Source organism: Diadema antillarum, unplaced genomic scaffold (genome assembly GCF_040938485.1).
Source record: "Diadema antillarum isolate AM-2024a unplaced genomic scaffold, OU_Dant_1.0 scf00000103, whole genome shotgun sequence".
In the NCBI taxonomy this organism is placed as follows: Eukaryota; Metazoa; Echinodermata; class Echinoidea; order Diadematoida; family Diadematidae; genus Diadema; species Diadema antillarum.
This window is the reverse complement of record NW_027270992.1, coordinates 3,103,870-3,123,871: the sequence shown is the minus strand read 5'-3', so window position 1 is coordinate 3,123,871 and position 20,002 is coordinate 3,103,870. Positions and strand designations below refer to the sequence as shown.

General features: G+C 37.0%; 1 protein-coding gene across 1 annotated transcript in view; it reads right to left on the bottom strand.

The window, feature by feature from the left end:
* Positions 1-20,002, bottom strand: part of LOC139719017 (receptor-type tyrosine-protein phosphatase F-like) — a 116,411-nt gene that overhangs the window by 16,751 nt on the left and 79,658 nt on the right. The window contains exons 10-20 of the mRNA XM_071630458.1: positions 15,734-15,862; positions 15,362-15,514; positions 14,160-14,486; positions 10,914-10,984; positions 9,568-9,817; positions 8,410-8,727; positions 7,412-7,708; positions 6,493-6,710; positions 5,307-5,376; positions 4,307-4,539; positions 3,185-3,272 (exon numbers count right to left, since the gene is read on the bottom strand). Coding sequence (XP_071486559.1) covers positions 3,185-3,272; positions 4,307-4,539; positions 5,307-5,376; positions 6,493-6,710; positions 7,412-7,708; positions 8,410-8,727; positions 9,568-9,817; positions 10,914-10,984; positions 14,160-14,486; positions 15,362-15,514; positions 15,734-15,862 — 2,154 coding nt within the window. The remainder of the gene's footprint in view (positions 1-3,184; positions 3,273-4,306; positions 4,540-5,306; positions 5,377-6,492; positions 6,711-7,411; positions 7,709-8,409; positions 8,728-9,567; positions 9,818-10,913; positions 10,985-14,159; positions 14,487-15,361; positions 15,515-15,733; positions 15,863-20,002) is intronic.

The following is a 20,002-nucleotide window of genomic DNA, read 5'->3' as shown; positions in this document are numbered from 1 at the left end:
ATATCCAAATACATAATGCTGACTTAAATAACATGAAATCGGCAGCATACATGACTGATGTAATCATATAGGGCCTATATTTCATGTTGAAAATCATAGAAAACTATACCTTGGAAGTATGATACAGGATTATACGCAGCTGCTGTCGAGAACAATGTTGAATGGGCTTCCGTGTGGAAGTACAATGTATATCATTGATTTGTGCAGAGCTAATATTGGAAATAATTATGTAATCGCATGCTTTCATAAACTATATGATATTGTACTGTTTATGACCTTTTAATCTATTCAAAACCTTAACCCGTTGAGGACGGGCTGATTTTGCTACAACACGCATTTCCCATAGACCAATGCCGGAGTATAAACGAAATGCATCCACCATCATCCAGTTTTATCTACAATGTATTCATATGACGGTAACTTAATGATTTTAATCTCTGACAATCGATTGAAGGGATGTTTTGATGGAGATGAGGATTAGGGTTTTAACTTTTTGCGATATACCAAAAAAGCACTGATGAAACATAGTACAGAGCACACCATTCTAAATGGAATTCAGAGTTTATTTGATGAAAATCGATTTTGGAATGGCTGAGACATACAAAAAAAAACTAAAACAAAGTAAGCTTGATAAAAGATGGGTCCCACCATTTATTAAGATTGCTCTGTTTTTAGTATCTCAGTCATTTCAAAACCAATTTTCATCAGATAGATATCGAATTCCTCTTGGAATTACACGCTCTTTCATATTTCATAAGAGGTTTCTCATTATCTCACCCAAAATGTTAGAAACGTGAAGTTACGTCTCAACCAAAACTATACAATCCCTTTCATTAAAGAGATGACTACATTTTGTTGCAGGAATATCAGTCCCTACGTAACATGTTAACTTTCAAGTTGTTGTTAAGGAGTATATATCAATCTTCCTAATCACTTACAATTGTCATTTACAGGTATAGGGTTTGTCATGCCAGCTTTCGGTAGCGGTATGGGAGGGGACCTGTGAATAGCAGAAACACGAAAACGATCAAAGTGAATGAATCAGTTTATTAAAGAAACTTCTAGCATTTAACGTATGCCAATAATTAATACTTCAAATTGAATGTAAACAACTTCCCAGTTTATTTTGAATTCATACAGAGAATATGACTGCGCTTACAAAACAAAACAGAAAGAAAAAGAAAAAACCAAAACCAACCAACGAAACAAAAACCCCAAAAACCCCAAACAAAAGCGTGGTTAATTAGAACTAGCGATATAATTGCGCAGGGAATAACTCTTATTCATCGCAATTTCTATACTTCTATACTTTTAATTTTGAGGCGCACAATTAGGAAGGTCGATGTTACTGTCAAGTGACTGTAGCAAGAGTTATTTGGAATATACAAGCGTGCACTTCGGCCACAGACAGGGAATCAGGAAACTTATTCCCATGGGATGTCACAGTAGTCCGAGCTGATATAAAGGTGAGAAAACTGAGAAGAAATAGGAGTTCTTTTTTTTCTGTCGAACGCAAGATTACAATCGTCTCACTTTGTTACGAATTAATGTTACCAATTGAAACAAAACAATTACCATGAGGACATATTTATTCATTCTAGGAGACTCTTGTGTTGGCAATATTGTGACCTGTCAATGCATTACGTTAACAAAGAAACAAGCATCAATGTCGCGACAACAGCTGCTGTCAACGAAGGAATTATAAATTTTGACGAAAATCTAAAGTCTTGTGTCCTAATTTTCTCCTGCCTCCTGTTTCCCATCCGTTTTATAACGCATGTATGAATATATAGGATAAAATGATACTAGTATGGTTCGATATCACCTAAATTACCTTATGCTTTATTGTATTTGAACTGCAACGCCTTTTTTGAACTCGGTTTCTCTGGTGTTGCACTGTTAGGTATTTGGGAAATTACAATGGAATACCTGAATATCAGTGGAAAGCTTAGACTGCTGAAGAGAATAGAATTAGACCAAGGAAAAGCCTCGATGCCCAGTTTGTTATAGCTAGGCTATCGGTGATGCTGCTTGATATTCGTATTGAATAGTAGTCGTACTTACTAGAGAGAGAGAGACAGAGAGACAGAGAGAGAGAGAGAGAGAGAGAGAGAGAGAGACAGAGAGGGAGAGAGCATGTCAAGGGTTTATGACGTTAGTTCGATGGCTTCATGTTCCGACAAAGTGTACACTTTCTTACGTTTTCGTTTAATTATACACTCACCGTCGTTTTCGATAGAACAGAATGCCAGAGACCAGAACTATCAAGAGTACTGGGATACCAACTCCAAGCCCAGCGGCCAAACCTTTCAGAATAACATGGACATGAAGACAATCATATAGTTTTAAACTATTGCGCGTGGTTATATGGACATGAATGTATTGTATAATTATCAATAGTGTAATCAAAGGTAGCATCATATGCTCGATGTGCATTTCAGAGGTCAATAGCTCATATTCTTTTTAAAATGAATTTTTATCCATTTTTCATCTTCCCAATTCATGTGTCAAACTAGAGTGCGATGACTATTGACCAGCACAGGCGAAACATGTTGTCTTCAAAATTTGGTTAGCAGTTGCTGTATGTCTCTGTATGCGTTTTCTTTCTTTCTCTCATTTCCGGCTAGGTCGCCATCTTCTAGGGGCATACATGCTGAATGCAACAACAAAGGTAACGTTAACGGGTAGACGTTTGTAAACGTTGATGGAATTGTGATCAGGGTATAATGACTCAAGGAACGGAGGTCTTGGATGGTTCCCTTGTTTTACAAGTTAACCAAGGTTGATTTCGTTTGTTTCATTTTAATAAGCTTAAGTACAGACAGCTGAATGTAACATATTCATCAACACATCGTACGCTCAATACTCCTAAGAATTCATTAGAGTAGACTTCTCCTGGTAGCCAGAGCTCTTATACTTTGAGTTATAGTTGCCCTGCGAGAAAAATACGAGTTGCTGATGTAGAGTCTTGCACAAGGGCGCAAGCGTGATAGCAAATACCGGCACACTCTAGCGTTTGAAGTCTTCGATGGTGGCACATTCTGTTTACACGATGCATCCTCCCTGTAGCTGTAAGCAAGCAGGACGAGCTGTTGTGTAGTTAATTATCTTCCCCATGGATGGCTGCTCTTGATTTGATGCTTCCCATTAGCTAACTGAAAGAGAACCTAGTGAATATGCCCACCTTTATTTGTAGACTTGGATTTTGCCGTTGTGGTTTCTGTTGTGGAGTCTGACCAGGGTCCCCTTCCACCTTCATTGACAGCTGCAACCTAGGGGAGGATAAAACACATCACTCTTCATCGTCAATAATTACTATAGGGAGCTTTAGATTTGCGGCGCGGACGTTTGAGACGACGATTAAAGCGTTGGACGTTCTTCTCTCTTCCTGCTTCGAGCTGAAAAGTAGCTTTATATTGCACCAGTGACGCCCCCATATTAAGTAACTGCGATACGTCGTGAATTTAGAGGACATAAAAGTAGCCCAGAACGCGTGGTGACGACGCGAGCTAATTATACTCATACAATGTAGATCGAATTTGGTAAGCGATTTGGCCCATGCGCAGAACATTATTTTTCCTCTAAACATCCTCGTCGCGAAAATCTAAAGCTCCATTTTGTGACAGACCATGCACATTCGACCCTGTTGAGTCATTCACATATAGTTTAAAACAATGTCCAGTGGAAGTGGCCAAACCAATCTCAATTCTCATCGTGTGTACATGCTGTATAATGGCAAGGTGTGACCCGCAGGTATTGTCGAATTTAGGTCAATGTAAGGAGAAAAACAGTTCTACAACCTTCATACCGTCTTTTCTAAGATTTAAAAGCAAACATTTCCACTTTTCATTCCCTGCCACAACGGTGGTGATGGACAGCACAAGAAGAGAGGACGGCAATCGTTGCCTGAAGTACAGTCAAATTTGGACGTAGCGACCTCCAAAGGGACACCAGAAAAGAAAAAGGTGACAATTTTAGACAATTGACCGCTTTTGACATGGTTTTTAACATCGTTTTTATCGGAGGATATTAAGTAATCGTAGACAAGAGGCCGCAGTATAGACAGATCAACACTATTAAAGGCAACTTTGACTGTTTATCCTCACGATAAATATTCTGTATATCAAAGCATGACACTTCCACTCACCATGCCTATTATAAAGATCAGTCGTTTCACCGCAGAATGATAATCATGATGATTTGAAATAGATCAACGATATCTGAATTTTCACATAATGTAGGGCCAGGACAGATTTGTTACCAAAGACTCAGATATCAAAAGCAAAGAATGATATAGAATTGGTACCTTTATTGTGTATTCTGTACTTTCCACCACATCAGTGATATTGTACGTCATCTCATATTGGATCCCATCAGATATTTGGATTATTATCGGATCCTCATCTGCTGGCGACAGTTCCAACTCGTAGGCACTGATCTCATAAATGCCGAGGTCAGGTTCACTTGGAGCTGTCCACGTAACAACAATGTAAGTCTGCGAGATGTTGAAAGCTTCCGGCTGAGAGGGTGCTCCAGGTACTGATGTGATGTGAAGAAGTGACGCCATTATCATCTTATAAGAAGCCTCTATTGGTTTCCGATTTAACATGTACAAATGTTATCTTGTTTTGTGCATCCCAAAAACTCACAATGATTACACAGGGCTAACATCACACAGAACACGTATTGCAGAATCGTTTCCATTGCATTTTCATGGTAACATAGATACATTGAAAATACATAAGATATGGAATCAGAAGGTTTGACAAACATGCGACATTAAAAAAAAATGAATATGCATGTAAAGTTGATGCTATGCTTGCAGAGTACACTTACGAACTGGATAATTTGAGGTGGTGCAAAATCATGTCCATGCGGATGTACGTAAACGAGACGCCCTTTAAAAAAACAAAACAAATCTTTTGCATAGCTAACTCATTTTTGAATGTATGTAAACGAGGTACTCTCTTAAAAAATACCTTTTGCATAGCTTACTAATTTGTGAATGACACGGACTGATAAAAGTAGCTTGGTTAAAGAATAAACCCCCCCCCCCAAAAAAAAAAACCAAACCAAACCAAACAAAACAAAACAAAACAAAACAAAACAAAACAAAACAAAACAAAACAAAACAAAACAAACAGAAAAACAACAACAAAGAGCGTGTTAGAAAATTTAGTATTTTTTGCGCCATTTCAGAACATGCATTTTGATTGTGTTATATCACTAATAAAAAGAACGTGTATGTGATATCCTAGTGGAATACTGGTGAACAAGAAGATGGAGTGTAGCTTGCTATCACGTACTTGGAATGGGCAATGTCGTCACTTCTCCATCACCTGGTTCGCTTTCCCCTCCGTTGCTTACTGCTGTCACCTTTAACACAACAAATAAAATATGGTATAAATTATGATCTCCTCACTGTTACGCATCTGTTTTATGTTCCTGTAATTCTTCGAAATCAATATGACAGTCAAATGGAATCACTATTCATTATCTAAAATCTATTTGAGCATAAATGATTATTTATGTTGTATTATACATATAAATGTATATTCACGTTGTATTTATCCGCACGGACTTGCGGAAGAACAGTCTCCAGACTGAAGTATGTTGCCATGCTCATATAAATGATAAGAAATGAAATTTTACGAAAATTGATTTAATTCACTGGACATGATATTCTCTTATCCTTTTTTTTTTTGGCTGATATTGTCATAATTAAACACATTGAATTCATCAGAATTGAAAAGAAGTTTCTGCTTGTAAAGCTCCCAGTACATGCACGTGAAGGGAAAAACCTACTGACCTACTATATTTTGTGGAGAAAGGCCCAAGAGGCATACACGTGTATTGCTTGTGGAAAGTTGATTCACCTATATTCGTGGCCGGTTCCATTTTATTGTATGTGGATATTGCTACAACGAAGTGGTTACAGGCTGGATAACTACTTCGATAATTTCTTGCTAGATTATCACCTGTACATTGGACTGGACACTGTTGTTACAGCGTCTGGATTCAACATGTATCGCTTTTGATTATCGTGCATGCTGTACACTAATCTGCGAGTTCGAGCACTGATTTACGTCAGAGTGCTATGGATCATTAAAAGTCTGTGTGCATGGAGAATCATTCATCTGTGCATCAATCGAGATTTCCAGGGGATTACAGGGAATTTGCGATTACTACATTACCACAATTGTAACATAATGATGTGTAAGTGATCATCCATTGATTGGGTTCTTAATTGTACTTATAGATCAGTTTTTGTACCAAGAACATTTTCAATAAAGCGCATGAACATTAATTTTGTTTTCATTCGTGCAATCAGTTGGTCGTAACAACATAAAAAAAACCCGATACACAATACGTACAATGCGGTGCACCATCCAAATAAAGCAACGACAGCATGATCATGTTTCGGGAAGCGAAATAATATAAGTTAAAATAGTAGTTAATTTCAATTTGCCCCAAGTGAAGTTTGCACGTTACCGTGAAGGAATAGCTGGTGTCAGGACTGAGGTCGACTAACTGGTAGGACATGCTCTCTTGGAGGTTATCTGCAATCTCCACTGGTTCTCCGGGGTTCACTTGTATCGTATATTTCATCAGAATCCCATTGATGAGCTCAGGTTCTTGCCACATTATGGTTGCGGATGTTTGATTTACAGAGTCAGACAAAATCCCCACATCTCGTGGAATAGTAGGAGCTGTGTGTAGAGAATAAAAAAACAAACAAACAGACGAAGCAATATATATTCATTGAAGGATTTTCTTTATGAACGAATGCATTTTTTAAATTTATTTTTTATCTTTTATTTATTTATTAATTTATTTTTAGCTCAGGCTATTGTTGCAGTGTGAGGAACAAGGACCCGGCAATGTGTAACATGGGTTGTTTATAATACATAGGCCTATGCAATGGGAAGTAACAACATCAAAAAAGGAAATAGTGATGATAGTTAAAAGAAAGTGACTTTGACGGGTGTAGTATATTCTTCCTGAAGGTAATTCTATTCGGCATTATTGCTTTTCTTGTGAATTCTTCTTTTCCATGTAAAGTTATAAACTAAGATTGTATTGCTTACTTGTTTATTTATCCAAATCAGAGTTGATATCATTATGATAATTGTATTCATGGTTTGTTTTTTTGTCGAAAATTACGTGATTGTAATTTCCTTCTGATGTTATGGACTCATGTAAGTGTTTATTATTTTGTATTACTTTATTTGGAAATGAAATCATTTGAATTGAATTGAATTGAGTTGAATAGGGCGCTACGGCAAAGACGCATGTAGTCGAAATATTCCATCAAACCATAAATTGGTATTTTCGACGTCATGATTGTGCGTGCATTCTGAGATTATACCAGACACAAGATGCACATAAATTGTGGACAATTTATACGTACCACTTGGCAGGGTTCTGGCTTGGATGCTGTCACATGGACCCCCTCCAGCAGATGTGTATGCACAGACTGTGAAGTTATAGGATGTGTAATGTGGTAAAGATTGGTACGTTAAAGTCGTAGTGGTTGTGATGTTTTCCTCCGGGGGAGTAGATGTATCATCGTTCTGTAGCTTCATGAAGGTGCACATGTAGAAAACATCTCCATTCCTGGTTTTACACGATGGTATGATCCACTCGTAGGTCAACGTTTGTTTTGTGTCATTGTTTACAGCGAGGTTACCAGGTTTCTCTGTAGGGACTAACAGCGTGATAAACAATAGAAGAAACATGTCATACTTTTATAGCGTTGTTCAATTTGTAGGGACCATTTAGAAGATGAAGTTATACATTTACCTCAAATTTCATGATCTTTCTCATTTTCTTTAACTGTTTCATATTATTCATCTGTAAATTCTGAAACCCACAAGACAAAACCAGAGCGTATGGTATTTTGTAATTTATTAACCCGAAAAGTAGACATAAGAGAGGTTTGTCGTTGATTAGCAGACATCTCAGATGTTAGTCCTCTTCTTTTGATTTTCGATCAACCGCTGACACTAGCACCCATGTGTCATTTGTTTCAATTGCAAGTCATCTTTACTGGCAAATGATGACTGCTTGTAAAATATTTGGTTTTTTTTTTCATTTCAAAGTAATAATACCCCGTTATACCTCATTTCTTACGCTCCCTGAGGTACACTAAAAGCTAATTCTCTCGCATGCTTGAATTATTGTATACATGTATACTCGATATACTTTAAATGTTAGAATTGACAAGATGTTAAAAGAGATCGGTTTTTTTTTCTTCCACGAGAGCAAAACATGACAAAAGAGAACACATCCGTCTGATATAAACGGATACAAGCGAGAGGGATAATATCTTGTGTGTGATTTTTCGACAGCCTAATTTACAAAAATACAACACAAATGACCACGTTCTTTTTACCATTCGTTGATTACCTGAATCACTGGAATTAAATACTGTCCACGATGCCTTGATAGCCTGGTATTTATGATCCTCATAATCCTCATAATATGGAATGACCGTGAAGTTGTATGTTGAGTATGCGTACAGGTCATCATAGGTGTAGGACGTGACATTTGTTGTAGAGACTTCCGGGTTGTCCGATTTTGAGTCGTCGCACTGGTCCCGAAGCAGAAGATTGCGTGTGACTTTGTAAGAGACTGGGAAGCACTTTCTTGCTGGTTCTGTCCAGAACAAGTCGACTATATCATACGACTCCGTGGTAGTTGAAAGGTTGTCCACTGGATCAGGCGCTGGGTAGGGGTAGACCATGTATTTCATTTAACCTAAAAATTCTGCATTTATTACTTTTCCTTTACTACAAAATCTAGTACAGGTGGTGAATAAATACAAATTATTATTAAGATGATATGCACTTCATCATCTGTCTCAAATAATGAAAAACCGTTCATGTTACTTCTGTGGTCTTTAGGAAGTTCCTAAGTGTTTTAAATGAAAACACACAAATATTTTAGGCCTAGATATGACAGTATGAGTTGAATTCGGTGATGTTTACCACTCTGTAATAACTTTTCATACATGACTATTTGAAGAGTTTGTTCGCAAAAACCGATAAGTCCATTTTTGAAGATTTTGAAGAAAGGTCTCTGTCATAAAGTACAAAATAATACCTTTTAAATGATATATTGGTCACTACATATAAAGGCACATTTTTGAAGTTATGGTCAAAAGAAACAAAAATTTTCTTATTATTCTCTTTATTTTTCTTGACCTTTAATCGCAAATATCTCCATTTGGCAAATATGGACTTATCGGTTTTTGCAAACAAACTCTTCATTTTTTTCCATGATAATTTATTGGTAACATTTGAATTACATTAATATAAAAAAGCACACCAAAACACACACGAAAAGGGAGATTATGCTATTGTTCGAATATACACGTGTAGCTGACGTCCTTGGCAATGGCGAAATGAACACACATCTTCAATTATATACCATTGTCATTTGTCCATGTAAGTATACGTTTTTCTTTGCGGCAGGAAATGTGCTCAAGGTGAATGAACGTTGGTTGACAAACGTACAATCCGAAAAAAAAAAAGTTCTGCGGCCTACACCTATTTCATGACTTACGTATCGCATCGGTTGTTCCACTCATTTGGCTCTCAGGTCCGAGCAAGTCTCTTGAGTTGACAATCACCACCGAGAAAATATAATCCGTACATGGACTCAAGCCCGTGACATGGTGCGTGATGGAATCGGCACCTTCGAACTCAATGACTGTATTCTCGGCTTGGTTTTCGCTAGGCCTGTACGTCAAGTTGTAGCTATAGTAAGCAGCAGATTCGCACTGCAGCCACGTTGACGTCGGGTTCTCGGGCACCTTTAAAAGTGAGCAAAGAAGACTTTCGGCAGAGAACACCTCATCATGTTTTCACTCCAGTCTATCATTCAACCTCTGATATATCACTTCCAGACAAAGATTTATGCAGTTTAATGTTTAAGAAGAGTAAACGAGGAATAATCCCGAAATTATGGGATCAAGTAGGTGAAAAGGGAAGGTAGAGAACAGTCTTGTGTAATTTTGATTCAGAGGATATTCTGAGAGTCCATTCGTACGACATTCTTTGGTTCGGGTCTTGTCCGGATCATATTGTATCCCCTTAATACTACATGTACTTTTAAAGTATCATGTTCCGTGATAAAAGACTTTACTATTTTCATGTATAGTACGCAGATTAAGATACACGACATGCTTCATTTCTACAGTTATCGCAAGCATGGATATTATGGTATTTATCCGTCACATTTGTTGCTCTTGCAATGATTGCATTGACTTGATATCTTCCCAGGTGATGAAAGTCTTGTTTGAACACTTTATCTCAAGCATCATTTTGCTAAGAAATTTACAAGACTTTGCAATTGTATTCACTTTACGACATTACTAATAAACAACCAAGCAATGATTGCAGAGTGCCTTTGACACTGACGGGCAAACGTGTCGGGCTTGGCATGGACCCGAACCCACAAACCATACCACGCTCTTGTCATTCAGAGACGAGTGTCTTTATCCACTTAGCCACGTCACCTCCATTACTATGACATTACGAACTATGGCATTAATGAACTCCAGTTTGTAAGAATAATATCCGAAGGAACAGTTCATATTTATGCCAATCTGTGACTGAATTTTGTTGTAAAGTGCTGTGAAACCAGTCATTGACTGTGCAAGGGTGCTAGAAATGATCTGATTGTATTGTATTGTGCTGTATAACAGTCACTCCTGAATGCGTGATAAATTACGTAATAATTAACAGCATGCGTACGTTTTGCCAAATTTCAAGTCAAATACAAATTCAACAGTATACCCACACGGCAGTATTACATGAACAGTAAGCATGCGTTCATTCGCATGTCTAGCCCAGTTCTACTGTGTCACATTCACAAGATTTTGAAGTACATAAGTCACTATGTCTCACCTGCCATGATACCAAGATACTGTCTGTACCAGTGACATTCACATTTAGTTCCGACGGCGCATAGAGTGGTGCTATTTACATGGTGGGAAAACGTAATAAGTTGACACATATTTGTTATTTAGACTAAAAACAAAAATGGTTCGCTGAAGGGAAATTACACTATGATTTTTGATCTTTTAAAATCATCAAATAATTTAATATTCTGCAAGAACATGAAAGAACCTGTTGAGGTCGTGCCCTCCTAACATTCCTTCCACAATCAATGCCCAACAAGACATGTGTTCCAAAGCCGAATAATAATTTTGATGTAAACAAACTTTATTTGAGATATGCTACCATTTGATTGCGTGTGCTGAATAACAGCCAAAGCCAGGAAAAAAATCAAATAATTATTATACTTATCTCATTTATTATTTTGTTCTTTGAGAATATAATTTTTACAAGGCTGATGCTCTCGGCATCCATATGAATGAAAATACTTTGCTCACAACTCAGGGCCGGCGGAACGGGGGGGGGGGGGGGGGAGGGGACGGGCTTGCCCCCCCTTTTTTTTTTGCACCACACAAAGAATACGTAAGGTGTCACCACTTTGGGCCCCCATTTATTTATTTATTTTCTTTAACCCTTGAAGTGGCACTAGAAAGAAATACTTGTAGGTAGAAACCTTGAAGTGTGCGCGCGGTAAGGTTTTAGCTGAAGAAACCCGGAAGTGGCACCCTACAGAACTACAGAAGTTGCGCTGAAGACCCCCCCCCCCCCGCCATTTTTTCTTTTTGCTTTTTAGCTGATGAAACCCTGAAGTGGCACCAGAAGTCCGAAGTGGTCCCCCACTTTTGAAAACGTGGCGCCGGCAATGCAACTTAGGTAATTAGGTAATAGGAATTAGGTAATATTTCGAAATGGTTTAGAAGTAACAAGCTTTCATTGAATATTGATAAACATGTTTTATACATTTTCATACTCTTCAATCCCAACCCACCCTTCCCAAAAGTATTTATATTGATGGTATAAACATTGCTGAGAAACACTCAACCAAGTTCCTAGGAGTGACCCTAGATAGCAATTTAACTTGGAATACTCATGTGCAGAATATTACTACAGCAATATCTAAAACAACTGGTGTTTTAAGGAGAATAAAGTATTTGATTAATGATCAAATTTTGATAATGTTATATAACACTTTATTTTTACCATATGTAATGTATTGCAATATTGTATGGGGCAACTGTAGCAAAAGTAAATTAAATACAATTTTTATTCTTCAGAAAAAGGCTCTTCGTATATGCACACACTCAAATTTTTTGGCTCACACCGATCCTATATTTCATCGCCTAAAAACTTTAAAAGCCCATGACATACATATATATCTAACTGCTATATTCATGTATAAACACACTCGAAATTTATTACCAATTTTTCATAATGCCTTAGTAAGCAATGACCATATTCATTCATACCCAACCCGTCGTTCCCATGATTTTCATTTAAGTAATCCAAAGCTTTTACTTGCTCAAAAATCGATTAGACATCACGGTCCGGATACATGGAACACTCTTCCTGAGGAGTTGAAACAGTGTGCCTCCTTGTTTTCATTTAAAGCAAACTTAAAGAAGCACATTTTATTACAGTATACTTCAAATACAAATTAAAAACAAATAATTCATATGATTAATGTTGGTCTCCCAAATAGCAACATCGCATACCGTTCCCTCTTTCAGCAAACCAATTCGATTATTCTACATTCCAGCATATCTGCCCTTCTGCACTTTCTAGCACTTGCACGCACATCCACCACCATCACGTTTTTCCCCTGCTATCTTCGCAGCAGAATTTGTATTGTATTGTAGTATTACGAAACTAGTATACGTCCCTATCTTTTCCTCTGGCCGGCCATCTTTTCAAGCTATGCTTACAATGGCGGCCTTCTGCATTATCGCTCCATAATTATAATTGTTGTAATCCCCGCTGCATAGACATGCATACTGTATATTGTATCATTAATTACCTTTTATATCTTTGTTTACGCAAGTCAAACGACTCTGTTTTGAATCTATTTTGTATATTTCCCACATGTTCATGATCATGTGCCTTATGTATATTGATTTGCTGATTGATTTGTTGATTTGCAGAAAATAAAGTATCTATTAAACAAACAAAAACTTGACTGCTGACAGGGCAAACAACAATTGAATTAACATTCTGCGCATAGCATTACATCAAGATATGATAGTATACAAATTTGTACATATACATATAATGTAGATATCGTTATCATCATCTTGATTAAGAGAGAGAGAAATAAAACAAAAGAAAACAGAAAACAGAAAATCAAAAATGAAAAAAAAATTCAATCCCGTCTTCAATGAGTTCAAAATTTCATATCTTTTTCTAGTCACTCAACTTCACTCCTTACTAATTTTGCAAAACTCAGAAATTTGCACCCTTTTCAATGTCATTCATTTTTCACTTCTTTACTTGACAAATGAAAAGAAACCAAAAATCACTTTTTCAAAAAAAAAAATTGTTGTGAGTAAACACAATGAACAACTTGGTATTTGCAAGGCGTGATCACAATTGACAATGCGAAACTTGGAGGGAAGGGACTTCTGACATGTTTTACAAAGATCCCCGTTTCTCTGTGACCACTGAATCAAATCAAATGATATTTCCTGCAGGATGTGGGTAGTATGTTACAGTTTTCAACCCTGAAATTACACTTTGATTGATTTACTACCTTTAAGGTTATCAATGCAGAAAGTTCGGTTGTATTTTCTTTTCTTCTTTTTTTTTTTGGGTGGGGGGGGGGGGGGCAGGGGACATACGGTATAAGAGAAGATAAGATAGGGAAGGCCATCGTGACTCCGGGCTTTTTACACCTGAATGTTGCGCTGCGGCTTGGCACCATTTTTATACATTTCATTCCGTGTGTTTTGTAATAAACACCCTTATTTCTATTCCCAGTTATGCAGTGTTTCAAAAATATAGAAAAGTTACATCATTTTTTTCGGTATGACTTATCTGAAACGAACAATAGTCAACTCGGGATGACAAAATTAAGACTTAAGGAAAAATATTCATATAGGGTGTTTGTATCATATTTTGGTACACAGAGATTGATACATAATTTTTTATCAAGGATTGTCCGACATTTTGCACTCGCAAATTAAGTGCTAACCCAATGTGACCTTAATGTGAACAATGTGTTAATATTGAGAAAAAACAACAACAGAAAAATCGTTTACTTACTACCGCATGGCGTCATAGCTGTGATTGGTGAACTGCTGATCCCACCCGTTGGTGAACCTTCAACTTCTCGCCTGACGGACAAAACAAACTCATAATCCCTAAATGCACGAAGATCAGTGATGTTAGCAGTGCTATCCTCAGAGACGACAACGGGTTCATCAGAGCTGCCTGTGTTACCCACGTCATCTTCCCAACTGTAAGTTATCAGGTACGAGTGCACCGGTCCTGTGCCATAATCGTAGCCGTCCTTCCAGGCGTTCCATGCAATCAAAACTGAGTCACTTGTGACATCCAATATCCACGGAGAATCCACCAGTCTTGGCAATGCTACAGGTAGAATTAATTGCATCGAAAAGAGCAATATTAAAGCTTCATATGCATGTGTTACCAAGAGGGGAAAGTCAGTTCTTTTTTTGTGGAATATATTTATTACTCAGCCTTATTGTTATCTTCGACTTGCTGTCAATGTAAGCCAAGACATTCGTTATATTTGCTTACCGGTATATTTTGCCATGTCATCTTAGTATCACTTTACTCATTTTCTGTTCGCAGCATGTCTAGGAAATTAGATGAAGCCATTTGACCGTCTCTTGAGTAAAAAAACAAACAAAAATAGTCATTAAACATAATTTCTTTAATAAACCAAGCAAAAATGAATGACTTATAGAATTCTTTTTTCTCTTGCGACTTTAAGAGGATGTGTTGTAGAGCAAAATCGTCCACCAAAGGCAAGATCCTCGTGATTTACTGTGTTGTGCGGAATAATATCCTATGAAGAAATAAGATGATATCATTAACTCATCTGGTTTGCATGTGACGTTGGTATAAAAATGACTTTCCGGTGAAAACACATGAAAATCTTTATTAACTTTTACTGTTGTGTTTGTCTGACTGTTGTGAGTTACAATATCTAGTGTCCATTTCCTGAGCTTTCGAAATGATTCTAGAATTTTCGTGAAGCTAACATGTTGTAAAAATAACATTCCTCATACACTGAACTATGGAAACTACCGATAAGCGCCTAACAGGTCATGCCCCCAAAAAACAAACAAACAAAAAACAAACAAACAAACAAACACACACACACACACACACACACAACACTGAACCTATCAAAATTGTGAGCTTTACATCATTTGCACATGAAAACAGTAGCTCTATTTTTTTTCTTCTCATTTGCTTTTTCTGAACTTCTGCTATACCTTGCTGACAGTCCGGTCCAGCCCAACCATCGGCGCAGGAGTCATCGCCAGTACATTGGCCGCTAATCCGATCACAGGTCCTGCTGGTCTTACAGTGACAGGGATAGTTACACAGGGGTCCAAAATAGCCTTCGCTGCAATCTCCTGTAGCTTCTGTTTTAAATTGAAAGTGCAAATAACACATAAATGGAAAAGAATAAAAAAATCAAGTGAAAAAACAAAGTTATTGTCGAATATATATTTTTGGTTTCTTCAAATCATTAGTACAGTAGAGAAATTTCAAATCTGAAATATTAAAAATGCAAAAGGATTGATGGAGAAATGGATCAACATCACCAATTTTTTTAGTTAGTTTTGTTTGTTTGTTTTTACCCTGACACAGATCTCCAGAATACCCAGCGGCACAGGCTCCTTGACATCCCGTGGCAGAGTCACACGTCACACCGAACGCACAGTTACACTTCAGCTCACAGTTTGCCCCAAAGATTCCCCCGGAACATGCTGCAAAAGAAAGCGAAACAAGCAATGAGACATGGATAATAAATCATATTTGAATATAACATGTCCTTACAGCACCATTCTCATTTTTAGAATAAGTCTTGATACACGAAATCGCCCAACAGCGAGAGTTGTTGGTTTGTCTGTTTGTGTGTGTGTGTGTGTGTGTGCATGTTTATATTAAAGGTAGAAACAGGAAAAACCCAAGATAGCGTAACAACTGAACCAAAGTTGACTATAGGTCTTTGATAAATCGGCAATCGACTGCTAATTTCACTGTATAACTCTCTAAATGCATTTATGTCATCTTGATGATTACCAGCACGGTCACTTCGTTTCCCCTGCAGTCGCAGTGATATTATACCCAGAATAATGAAGAATCGAGTAATATTTGAAAGGAAATTGCCTTTCAAACAACTAATGTAAATATTTAGAAAACCTTGAAAATCTTAAAAATAATAGAATTAGATCAATTTCAGCTTGTTCAATTACAACAGTAATCATTAACTCAATATATTTCCAGATTTATTTCACAGAAATTGTCTTATCCATAAATACCCCACCCGGAAATCGAATGAATTCCACCTTCCCTTATTCAGAACAGGGCATACCCAAAATACTGGACCAAAACTTTTAAACAACCTTGACAACAGTATAAACAAGTTTTTAAACTTACAACGTTTAAATAAAATGAAGAAAACATTTTCTTTCAACAGATAAAAATACATTTTTTTTAAAGATAGTATTGGTGTTTTCACCTGCCGCGGCAATGGAGTAGCGTGTTCTAAAAATAATATGCAAATCGTTTAAATACATTCTTCTGTTCTTATTCCCCTCTCTTCTGTCCTCTTTGTTGTTTTGTAATGTTGCCGGTGTTGTCTTGTACAAAGTCGCGTTCTTTGTCAATGTATTCATCTGTTTTTGCTTTTGTTTTCCCTTTTTACGCAATGTGGGCAATGCACGCACATGTGTGTATGTACACGTTTATATCCACTCTTGACAGTTTCTTTGTTTGTTTGTTTTTAAAATTCTTTTGTTGAGTACACACTGCTCATGGAATAGTGATTGTAACTTTTTTTTTTGCAATTTAGAGGACATGTCCACCTTCATAATCACGCATACATGTGGACTGAGTGAAAGCAGCAATATTAGTTAAACACATCAGTGAAAAAGTGGGGAAAATCGGACAATTCAAAAGTTATGATTTGTTTTTTTAATAGTTTCTGCGCAGTCACTGCTGGATGAGACTACAAAATTTTGCGATGTCACATGGGTAGAACGATATAAAGAAAATACATAGAGAATTTCACAAATCTTATTGTTTAAAAAAGAGCACATTTCGTCTTCTTGCCCCTGACGTATGTTAAGTGCAACATTCTCCCTACTTTCTGAAGGAAGCAAGGCAAGTGTTCTTTTATAATACGACAAAAACATATCTTGTGTATGTTGATTGTTCTTAATATTCTCTGTATATCGCTCTACACCTATGACATCAAAAGCTGTACCAGTGTTCTCATCCAGCAGTGACTGAGTAAAAACTTATGAGATTCATAACTTTGAACGGATTGTCCAATTTTACTCAAACTCTCACTGATGTGTTCTACCAAACATTGCTCTATTCACTCAATCCACATATCTATGAAGGTGGAATTGTCCTTTATATGTAATAACTACGGTTTGAAAAATGATGATGTACACCTAGTTATCATGTTTTGAGTGATCCTTGTATTACAAGCTTAGCTTTTTAGTGGACAATTATTTTTCCATACCTACTTTATTGTTATACTTCAAAGCATGCGTACGGGGTAATTTCAGACGATTGTCATAATATTTCACATTATGTAGTGCATAAATCAACAGCTCTATGTATAGATTTGAGGAATTTATTGTGATTCTTGAGCAGAGAAACAATATTTTGAAAAACTTAAAACAAATTACACTGAACAACGATGATGACATATAGGAGGCTCACATACATCAGAAATGTAGCAGTGAAATTCCATTACAATACCGCTTGCTTGCGGATCACCTGTGCACAATCTATTCATGAATATTCTTCTTTTGTTCTGCTTCCTTGAGCCCCAATTCCCGCATTCTAATTATGACTCTGCCATGTCATCATCCTTGTTCATTGCAATTTGTTATAAATTTCGAAAATATTCTCATTCTTCATCCAAATTATCTTGAATTCTGAAATTCTGTCCTCCGCAGTATAACTAATTTATAGTTGTTCAAATGTAAAAATTTGAAAATCATCATCAGGTCTCCCATAATACTTACATCATATCATAATCCTTATGTACTATGCGATTCACTTTTCATTTTGTATTTTTTTTTTTTGCTTGATTGAAATTAATCAAACTATGTTATTGTTTTAAGCATGTTTTGAATCATAATGTTATTACCTTGTTTCACTTTCTGCTTGATGGAAAGAAATAAACTGAACTGAACTAAACTGAACTGAACTGAACCCCCGAAAAAGAAACCTGGATGCCGAGCTGTCAGTGATAATCTATGTTAAGCTATGTTAAGTGGAAAAATGGTAACACATTGACTGTTGCGGTATTCCGTGAAACAGTGAAAATGGCAAGTGTGCATTCAACTCGTAAGAGGCACAAAAGGTATGTAAACAACCGATTATCCGCTTTTTAATCGCATACACTTACATGTACGGAACAACTAAGTCTGTTTACCTCAGTTTAAAAAGAAATAGGCAGTTAAAGCATTTACACGCCACTGTTACGGATTCTCATTTACACAATCTAAAACATATCATACAGGTACTGTAGCTTTAGATTTACAAGGGACGTTTGAGACGACGATTGTGTTGGTCGTTCTCCTCTCTCCCTGCGTCGTTTTGCAAAGTAGCTTTAGATTACTCGAGGACGCAACCTATGCTAAGTAAAATGGCGTCCTCATACGACCAGTACATCAAGTATAGCGCTCTGCGTCGCGGCTTTAGCGGACGCAAAAATAACCCAGAACGGGTATTGAAAACTCAGACAACGCAAGATCTACAAATGGATTTTTGATAAGCGATTGTGCGCATGTGCGGGACATTTTTTTTTTTTTCTGTGGATGTTCGCGTTCTACAGCTCTTTGGTCCCCGGCATAAGTATTTTCATAATCAAGAACACAAAACTAGCAAACTGCTTTAGAGCTCCGAAATAACATTGAGTATAACATATAAAAACATAGTCCACTGCCTGGACTGTTTTATGTGATCATTTACTGCGCGCACACACCGCTACAGCACGCGTATGCCCCACCGTGCCGGTGCGCTCGTGTATTTAGTAATTTGCCGCGCACGCACGCATCTCGACCTCCAAAACAGTCCAGTCTGGTTTGCCAAGTCTCCCCGATATATTTCGGGGAAGAGACTCCGCCTATATTCATTTCGAGCATCCTGATTGGTCGATGAGATGGCGTCAATCATTTCCACCAGGCAAGGAAAAAAGTCGATAGATCTCTAATTTTGTAGTCTTATTGCAAAACAGGTACATTGCATTTAGCAATATGACATACGTATTTTACGCCAATATTTGTATTATTCTCATCATATATTAATGGAATTTCCAAATTATATTTCTTTCAATTGAAATTTGCTCAAATAATATGTCTTAGAGATCATAAGAAGAGAATGAAACTAGAACGTGCATAGACTGTGCATAAGATTAAGACTAACTTATACTCGTTCCATAACTGTTATGTATTACATTTTAAATATCACAATTGTTAAATTTTTAAATCTAATTTTCAGCCAAAAATAATAATTTGGAAATCACAACGAAAAATCTGATAAATATAAATATTACAGATATTTGCACATTCAAAGCATCGTGAAATTTCGTACATGTTAATTTCGAGGTGGCTTTTACTTCTCGATCGGGGATCCCCGGATCGCGTGTACAGCTTGTGCGCAATGTGCTTTTCGTATTGATTCCGAATCTTGTGTTTTCTGACCAAAATCTGTGCAGTATTTAAAATATTTCCTCCAAATCTTTTTTATATGATCAATGATGTCATCATCAGCGTCGCTTTTCTGACAGCGATATTAAGAAGCGCATTCAATGTGCTGCTGAGAAGCTTGGGATTCGTTGACGGTTTCAGGGAGCAGCAGCAGAACCAGAACTAAAGTCCCCA